Below are 10,193 nucleotides of genomic sequence, written 5' to 3'. Positions count from 1 at the left end.
GCCGCCGCCGGGCCCGCGCGCACGCCCCAGCGCCGCCCCCGCCCGCCCAGTCCACCCAAATTGATCAGCCGGATCCTCGATTGCAATGAAATTTATGACAGGTCGTGGATCTATTATCGATGTGATACGGTCCAAGCCGCGAATAACAATTGGAGCCAGCACGATAACGGAACAGATTTCCTGATCAGGAAGTGGATCGCGTCACGTGTTACCAACGTTTAATTGTTTTTTTATAAGAACTAGCCTGGAGTTACACTTACAGTAATCAATCACAAAATTAATTTGACTGACTAAGTAGGTACCCAAGTTCCACACACGCCACACCACACATAACCACCCCCATATTATAAAGATGCTCATGAACCGGGGTCAATGAATACAGTTAAAACCTAGCAGTCCAATCGAAATGTCAGCGAGAGAGAAGGCGGAAACATTTCAGCAATTATTCACTGAAGTCTGATGCAGAACCTACAGGATCCTTTGCATAAACTTCCTGCGACATAGATGTGCTAATTATTTTTAGTTAAAAATACAAGTCGTTTAAGCTGTCCATTTCTCTTTTGCATAAATATTAATTGCCTTATTTTTTTCCGTAGAGCACTGCAAACTACGTGCCCTAGTAGTCTTTCTCGATTCAGGTATTCAATTTTGAACACATTGCATTTTCTTATTAATTTATCAGTTCTGTACAAAAACATCCTGAAATCTAATTAGGGCATAAGTAACTGTTCCCTGTTTTCGCATTATTTAAGAATAAGCACTGGCTTGCTTTTAATGGGCCTACGACCTTTCATGTACGCAACAATATCGTCGGACTTTCAAACAATATTGTTTCATGACAATCTCTCTGTAGCGCTTTCAGACCGCTGAACCTAGGCACGAGATGTGAGGTATAAATGCCCCGATGGTCTAGGTCTAGTTGTCGCATAAGGCCCACGATGCGCAAGTGTTTCGAACGGTTGGTGACGAGGTCTTTGAATAACGATATTCTATTGTTTTATTTTAAACTTCTCCGCTCCATTCTTCTTATTCGTGTCATCTGCTATGTACGGGGTGCCGGTTTCGATTACCGACAGCCGGAGACAATGTGAGCCCTTGGATTTAAGATAGTTTTTAAGCAGTTCAAGGAAGTTCCTTATACCTGTATACCACTTCTAACTTTAGTTATAGATGCAACATGAACTTTACATCGAGACGAGTTGGAACCTATGGAGGGATATACATAGGGTTGTTTATCGTTGGCGTCAAACTTCCTTTAGTCTTCTTATTTATGCCAGTTTCCATTCAAAATAGATCCCACCTCTGATTTTAGATATAACTGTTTGGCGAATAACAGTTCCAATTATGAAGATGTATCCCCATTGACATTATTTAAATAACACTCTTGCAAATCTTCATGTTCCAAATGTGCGCTTCCCAACAAAAGAAATTTTCGAATAATTAGTCCATTGCTATCTAAGTTCCGTATTCATAGCCCAAGTTTCTTCTAATAATAGACACTGGAATAGGTCACCAAATGTCGACCTAGCCCGTCTCGTAAGAATTCCAGGCCAATAATAATGTTACAGAAAGTTTTCTTAAGCAAAAAAGGCGTGAAAATGATGACCAGAATTCAGGTTGAACCTCAGAAAAAGAAGTAGGTAGTTACCATAATTCTAGTTTCACTGGAAAGATATAATAGGTAGGATATTTATTGTTGCCCCAAAATGGATTGCTGATGCCATTGCAGAAAATGTTACTTACTTTCAGTTATCTTTTCTACCCGCCTATAAAGATGATGAAATTATGTGGGCATTGACATAGGAACTATTCTTAAAAATATTACGAAAAACATGGTTGCAGAACTTCAGAAGCAAAAAAGGAAAATCTACCTATTCAAAGGGGGAAATCTACCTATTTAAAGGAAAAAAATGTGACCATCTAGCACCAAATCAGCTTCGAGTAGGTACTTGGCGTTAGTTTTTATGTAAACCGATTGTTATCGGAATGCAGATAGGCAAGACTTCCCGATTTCTCTGGTGTAGGCGAAGCCCAGTTACATTGGGCCGGGGCGTCACGCGATCTCGCAGTTTCGCAACTCGACGAGCTATTTGGTCGATACGGTCAAGTCATTTGGCGCGCTAACCGCTCACCGCGATTCACTTCTCGATTTATATCCAGCCGTTTATCGTTAAGTAGTCGGCAACACGCTAATCTACTCTCGGGCTGGATATAGCTACGTTATTGTTATAGATGCGTGACTGATGGTTTGAATGTATTAAATAGCACATAAATAAGTATTTCTGAGTCGCATTCTGATATGATCCAATATAATATGATTAATAACAATATTACGTTTTTGATATTCATAGCTTAAAATGTATAAGGAACCCGCAAAGTTGGTTAGCAGTCTGCGACTTTACACTTAAAGTCTCGGTACAAGATAACTATGACTTGCCATGCAATTATTGTAGAAAAAGATAATTTGCGTGCCAAGCAGAAAGCTCTGACAACCCTATCAAAGAAGGCATTCGATTGCAGCAAAACTACTCAGGCGTCTTTACCACTATATCTGTCTGTTAACATTCATAATAAAAATTAAAAGTTTTATTAATAATGAACCTAAAGAAGACGGATCACAATCCATACAAAATTGCCCCACGTCCTATAACAATGTGACGTATCTCAAAAATAAGATAAAAATGTTTAAAAAAATATGGCATACTCTCAATTTTTTTTTTTACACCTTCATACGAAAAAAATGCTTTAAAAATTGTTCAGGCGCTGTTATGAAAACATCGTTCATAGGACTATTTATGGACTAAGCTGAAGCTAAGCTTCGCGGACAACTTGGAATGCCTCCAGGGACCACCAGTGGTCCGCGGACCACCGGTTAAGAACCACTGATCTAGAACATTACGTCTGTTGATACTAATACTATGTATTTGATCATCTGCCTGCCGTTTCCCAACTACTAGGGTGGCTGCCAGGCAAGCTGCAGACAATCCATACATTTATACATACTGTGGTATGTATTTAAAAATAGTTACCTGTCGTAATCATTTAATGTAGAAATGTTAATTTCACTTTTCACCCCATAGAGAAGTGAGACTAAAGATTAGATTCAGCTTAAAATGTGGTCTACCACCCTTCAAGTACGTAAGATACATTTCAAGATCGTGTAATAACGAGATAGAAGCGACATAAAGTGTGTAGGTAGGCGGTCGGAATTTTACTGTATGTAAGCAGTGTAAAATCTCCTGCCAACCCGTCTTTGTGACCCGGTCTTTAAGCGTTAATTTATTTTTGTTACTCATTTTATTCTTCACTAGATCAATCATCAATTCACAAATCAATAAATATCTCCAAGAACAACTAGCAAATTACTTATCCAAAGAGTAGTATGGGTCTCACAAAGAGGTTCTTATTATGAAATATTCATATCAACATCTCATAAAAAATACCGTTAATATCACATATTATATGAGGTCATGTCATCAACAAATCATAAGAACTAGTTGTGATTTAATTTATATATTCTTATATATTTATGTAACATTAAAACTGTACTTAAGCTCAACAATAGATAATAAACATACACAAATTAAATAAACATATCACTTTACAACAATGTTGAATAGAATTCAAAATAATACTTAGTACATACTTAGTGCCACTTCGAAATCACATGGAATGCTACTCTACTCTTAAAGGGTATTTTAAGAAACACCTATCACAACAATGAAGTGGCAATTTGTAACATACCGCTCACTGAATAATAAACTGTAAAACAAATACATAAGGCTAATTATTTAATATCATAAATGCTTCAGACAAACGGTGATAGTAGCCTTACATTGTATGAAGCAAGATAATTTGTACAATAACATCATATCTATTAGGTTTGCTATATACGCAAAACAATGAGCTTGAGTGTGTGCATACATAGTATACATAAAGAGCTAATAAAACAGTATTATTGTGACGCTATGCGCGAAATAACTTAAGTACTAGAAAATGATATATGTAAAAAAAAGTATTATACCCTTGCCCGATAGCTGAGAAATAAAGCTTAGATTTACGCTCGCGACTTGTCCGACTTAATGAACTTGTCGAGGTCTGCGTCGCTGGCGGGGTCGACCTGCGACAGCTGTCGGAAGCTCTCGTCGTCCACGAAGCAGATCTCGTGACCATCGGGGTCGGCGAGAATGATGACCCTGACGGTGGCCTTGCCTGGCGTGTCCAGAGAGATGAGTGGCGTCAGGATGGTGCCCTTGGCCGCTTGGATCTTCTGGTCAATGATCGGCTGCTCGTCGAAGGGACACGAGAACGCGATGCGACCGTACGCCTTCGCGCGGTTCACGGGCTGACCTGAAAATTCAGACCATTTATTATTATTTTTTCTTGCGAAAGTAATTTGATTTGGCTTTTAAGAAATGAAAGAATTTATATTAAAATAGTTTCCACAGTTGTACATAGTTACCTACAGTTTCATCAAAACCAATCAGAAAAGTTTATATAAATACATACATCAAACATCACACATCTTAATTTTCACGTGCATATCAGCGTGAAGTGGTATATTGTTCACTAAGATAGCCAAAGCCCGGTTTTTCGAAATTCAGAAATCATATGATATTCTTATTTATGCACATTCTTGATAAATATATCAATGGAGACAGGTTGCATCAAGAAAGATACGCATAAGTATTACCAAAAAGTGAGAGAATTAAAATAAAACTCGGCCAAGACCAAAGTACCAAGAGTAGATTGCCTCGCTGCATTCTAGTTATAGTTTAACCATAGCATGACCAGTTTAGGAGTGCATTTTTTTCATGCAATCAGCTGTATTTTTAATCTTACTTGAACGTCGGAAACATGTGACAGAGAAACAGTCAACGCAGACGATATCCTCGTTCGCAAATACTTGAAAGTGAATTTCCTTTCATGTGTGATATTTTATCACACCATGTTTCAAGTGTCTGTACTAAATTACACGTCGCTTTCTAATCTTTTCCTTTGTCAGTAGCGTTAGGTAAGGCCGGAGTCACACGCCTGCCACGCACCGAGATAGTGATCGTAGGTAACAACAGTGCATCATCTCAAATAGATTTAGAACTATCTACTTTCCGTTTTCCACTCGCAATATAACGTATACCTGCGTCTGATAAAACGTACAAAGATAGTGTCACTCTTCCAAATAAACGCATGGAAAAATATTTTATAGTGACAACGCATCATTACCATGTCATTTATTGCGCGTACGCAGCATTACCTTGCTATTAATTTATTATGGGGTACTTAGGCGACTAATAGAAAATATTAGCGCGTAACGTCACCGTTTAAGGAAAGGGCAGTTTTAACTTCTACGGCCTTCTGACTAACCAAGACTTTACGATGACACAGGCCTACTATTGAAAGAATGAATTAAATATTCCTACTACACTCATCCGGTTTTGAAGATGCTTTGTCATCATAAGTTTCAAGAAAATTTATAATTGTATACTCTTGCACAACTCTAGGAAGTGGGGGTATACTAAATAATTCGCTTAGGCATAAAATAAATATAGAATAGGAAGCTTTTGTTCCAATTGTGGGATTAAAGTAGGTACTTACCAATATCGACTAATTCCAATTTAGCCTGGTTGTCGCCGAAGCCCAGAGTGACAGTCTTGGTTGTCTTCTCGTACACCTTGAGGCTGAGCAAGCCGTTCCAGTAGTCTATCGATTTCTCCAAGTTTGAGCTGGCAAGGGACACCTTTACGACTGGATCTGAGAATATTAAAAGAAATGAAGATTACTTTTGAGATTAAATTCTATTATTCAAGATAATTGTATAATGATAACTGGAAGGTATAGTTAGCAAGACCCAATTAACTGTATATTATATTTGCATAATATTTTCACGCTGACCATATATAAAATTGGTTTGGAAGTCTTATTTAAATTCATGTCACGTATCACACTTCAACATATTTCAAGACACGGTACTTAGACTCGGTAAGCCCGATGATGCAATTTCTTATACATACCTACTGTTTTTATATTTAGTTATCCCTACCTACGAAAAATAAACCATTTTACTTTCCTCTACAAATCAAGTACTTATTTCCCTTTGCACACCTAGAAGGAAAGGTTAAAATCATGTTTGGACCAAAACTAATGATTCATGAAATTAACATTGAAGGTATGAATCGTTGCGTGAAAATTTATCCTCAAAGTGTGGATCAGGCAGTCATCACATGATTTGCATTTGACACACAGTTACTTACGACACCCAGTTTATCTATCAAACAATCATATCAACAGATATAAAACATCTCAGACAGCGATGTCTATATTGATAAATGTTATCTTATCATTTCAGAATAATTATTATCATTGATGATGATTTTCTGTGTATGGTAAACAAGTTGAAACATGTAGCTTATGCCCATGGATCCATGGGTTAACTTATTTAAAATAGTCAGTCTGATAGTCTTAACACTGTTAAGAAACTCATTTGGCTTTAATGCTACAGCAAAAAATTTACTCGTACAATGCTTGTTTTTTTTTTGCATACCATAAAATAAAGAAATTTTAACTATAATGTCTTTTAAATTGTACTTTTATTCTCACATAGAACTTACCTTTATCAACAGGCTGTGGCTTGTCAACAACGAAGAACTTGTAACCGCCAGGAGCTTCCAGATATTTGAGTCCGTTCTGTTCCTTAATGGGCCAGTTGTTAGCTGCGGCCCTCTTGAGACTCTCACTGGACTGGACTGTGAGGCCAATGAAGTCATTGCCTGTTTCGTAGTGTGTGATGCCATAGTTGTATGTAAGCTCCACTACGAAGTGTGTGTCTTCAGGTCCATAGCCAACCATTGTTTTGCTCCATCGGTTTGCGTAGGGTCTAAAAAATAAATAGTACATTGTCACACTCATAGTTGGGATGGTAGATGAAATACAAAAGAGATCCCTACATAATGTTAAAATAATAAAATTAAAGTTTTATGTTTGAACTCATACTGCTTGCTTTCTTTTTCCTGCCCTGTCCTAAAGTAATTTGGGGCCATGCTGCTTGCTTTTCAGAAATGTAAATGTATGATACAGCAGACTATAAAGGTTAATTTAATATTTTACTACCCTCAATATGTTAGAGGGAGTACTTACCCATTGCAGGCAGCTTCACACCCCTCACTGAATTCTTCATGTCTCAGGACCTGAAGAAAAGGTGATTGTACAGTTCAACTTCACAGTGATTGTACAGTTCACAGAACTTCAACTTTAAATTGAACTAGAAAACTGGAAACATAATCTTCACATTCATCATAATTAGTTCATGTATGCGTTTGAGTAATCATAAAATATTAAGACTTCAATAATTCAGCATATAACATCAAATACAGCACAATTCAAATATTAATAATTTACCAATATTCATTTATTAACTAAATTACAAATGGTTCCTTTAATTTTTTTACGCATTGGCTGACAGTTACTTGCAGAATACCATTAATCATTTTAATTGACATATTGTAGGTGTGCTGATGAAACTAATATTTTTTTAAGTAATAGGTTAAACCTACTCATGTATTAATAGAAGATCATATAGGTATAAAACACATACCATTTTCAACCTATTTCTAGCACGAAATATGTAGTTGGTGAATCTTAAATCCATGAAATTTAGTCTCATGATTAATAAGATATTAATATGACGATGCTAGAACCAGAGTGTTCTAAGTGACATTGTTGGCAAAAATGGTTTTTTTACACAAATGCATGGAAAAATCATAATTCTTTCAGGTCATACTGATCTAAGTGCTTCCCAATATTATTCCTTGAGAAATCAATTTGTGAACTGCTATAGTGATCTATTTTCTTTTTTTGTAAAACTAAGAATGTTAGTTTTAATAAATAACTCATACTGATAAAAATTGTTATTTTTATTATTTAAAACATACATGAAGTACATATAACTAAAATATTATAATAAAAAGCTCCTAGATTTCAAATAATAATGCGTAACGCATTTCCTTCATTTTCTCAGAAACATACTATTGTGCCCTACTAGATTACTCTGGTTCCAGAGTCGTCATATAATTCATATTATTTTTGTTTCTTAGTGTAAATAATAGCAATGATGTCTTAAACTATGTTTTAAGGAAAACACAGCAACAAAGAATGTAGGTACTTAAATAAATATTGTACTAAATTAATTACTTAATTGTAACAAATGTTTTTTTTTTCAGAGTATAAGTATATCTCATTAGTCTGAACAGTTTTGCACCTAAAGTACCAAATGGGTCTTAAATTGCCGTTAGAGGCCAACTGTGACATAGTAGGTAGGTAATTACGTATAGTCTCGCGAATGACCTTGGTCCAGCCTCAAGTGTTGTGTTAACTATAATTTATTAATTAACAATCAAAACTTCTTCAGTATTGTTATGTGATTCCGAATAGTCAAGCAAGAATAGCTAAATTGTAGCTGAGTTTTAGAGATATTTTAAAAAGCTTACCTTCATTCCTAAGATTTCTCTGTAGAATTTCGCCGTCAGTGTCCTGTCGGCGACTTTGAACACAAAATGTAAAGCACGGCCAGAAATCATCTTGAGTTTCTTAGATATTATTGAGATTACTTAATAAAATGTATGTCCCTACGTGAGGTGGTGTAATAGATTAATGTCTACGACAGGTCGTATTTTATTTTTAATTTGAATTAAAAATGGAACCTCGAATCACCTAACAACTATGATCGCACAGTAAATAATAATCTCTACTGCAGTCTGACCTGACTTGCCTGCCGCGTTCAACTAAACTTGACAATTGACAAGTTTGACAACTGAATCATCACAAGGCAAATCTAGAGTTGCCATAGACATAATATTAGTAAACAGGACTGCGCATATAAACCCAAAAAACGAGCCGAGTGAAACAGTTAGTACGGAGGCTGTCTGTCCCTTTCTAATAGGGTGACTATGAGATTAAGCTATGTGAGACAAATCCGAATTTGCTAAGATTATTAAACACAGATTAGTATTGAAGTTTTAACTTACGCAGTTTGTGACCTTAAGATACTAATAAAGGCTTTTAATAATTAGCGGAAATTAGCAGTATAAAAGCAGGAAGATTCGAAGTGAAGACTGTTTTTTTTTGTATTTCTACTTCATATATAGACTGCTGAGCCATTTATGTCGCCTTTCTTCATTTTTTGGGAAGCTATAACAATAGTACAACAGTTTTAAAATCCATCACCCATATTTTGACTCGTTACAAGAATTCATGGGCACCCTAGTTGTTTGGTTTACGAAAATGTTATTATTAGCTAACCTGTGGAACGATATATTGCAACCACCATAGGATTCACTTTTGCAAGTAGAAACGCAACACTTTCACCATTTTAATTATTTATTTAAAAACATACACACGAATAGTTTAAATTGATTTAATACAAAAAAATATAAACAAAATTTTAAATGCTGATTACGCGCCAAGAATGTTCAGGGTTACCGCTAGAAAATAAAAAAAAGCAAAATAAAAATTTATGTTGTTTATGTTTTAATAATAAATACGAATAAATTAATGCGATTGTTATTAATTTGTTGACTTACAATTGTTAAAATAAGATAAAAATATAAGTGATTCAATTGTTTTTTGGGAAGACAAAACTTTTGATCACAACATTTTTTTATGCTGGCAAGGTGTTAGAAAGAGACAAACAGCCTCCGTTCGAACTATCCCTCTCGGCTCGGATTTGCCTCTGTGTATTATGCAACCAATTTAGTACCTTATTGCGTTAGAATAGAGTTCATTTTCGTAAATATATATTTTGAGCGTGCGCAATCTTGTTTAGTAATATTATATCTATGAGAGTTGCCAACAAGTTGTATAAATTGCTGATGAAATTCTACTTTTCGGCTGTGAAACTCAATATCTTATCTATCAAAGAACTGAAAATAAATCAGGTATTATGAGTAATGTTTACTACCGTTGTACATACCCATTACCGCATTAAATGGCTCATTTGCAGTGGTTGTTAAAAATAAATTTCATCTGTCAGGGTTTTGATAAATATGTACAAATAAACGTCTCTTTGTGGCTCTGGTCGAAGGAAACGATTGAAGAAGGTGAAATGGAAATTATCATTAGTGCTTTTAGGTATTGTTTATCTTACTTGGTGGTTAATGTGCAGTTAGTTAAAGTATGTAATTTTCTTTCCTTTCTTTATC

General features: G+C 35.6%; 1 protein-coding gene across 1 annotated transcript; it reads right to left on the bottom strand.

Annotated features, from left to right (window-relative positions):
• Nucleotides 1-3,497: 3,497 nt before the first annotated feature.
• Nucleotides 3,498-8,788, bottom strand: LOC110372563 (glyoxalase domain-containing protein 4). The gene is made up of 5 exons (XM_064036217.1): nucleotides 8,484-8,788; nucleotides 7,135-7,184; nucleotides 6,609-6,874; nucleotides 5,596-5,751; nucleotides 3,498-4,350 (listed from the first exon to the last, which is right to left on the bottom strand). The coding sequence occupies exons 1-5, from the start codon at nucleotides 8,571-8,573 to the stop codon at nucleotides 4,058-4,060; spliced, it is 855 nt and encodes a 284-aa protein (XP_063892287.1). The 5' UTR covers nucleotides 8,574-8,788; the 3' UTR covers nucleotides 3,498-4,057.
• Between the last annotated feature and the right edge of the window lie 1,405 nt (nucleotides 8,789-10,193).

The sequence above is a fragment of the Helicoverpa armigera genome, chromosome 9 (assembly GCF_030705265.1).
Source record: "Helicoverpa armigera isolate CAAS_96S chromosome 9, ASM3070526v1, whole genome shotgun sequence".
NCBI classification, from domain to species: Eukaryota; Metazoa; Arthropoda; class Insecta; order Lepidoptera; family Noctuidae; genus Helicoverpa; species Helicoverpa armigera.
This window is presented reverse-complemented; position numbering and strand designations above follow the sequence as displayed.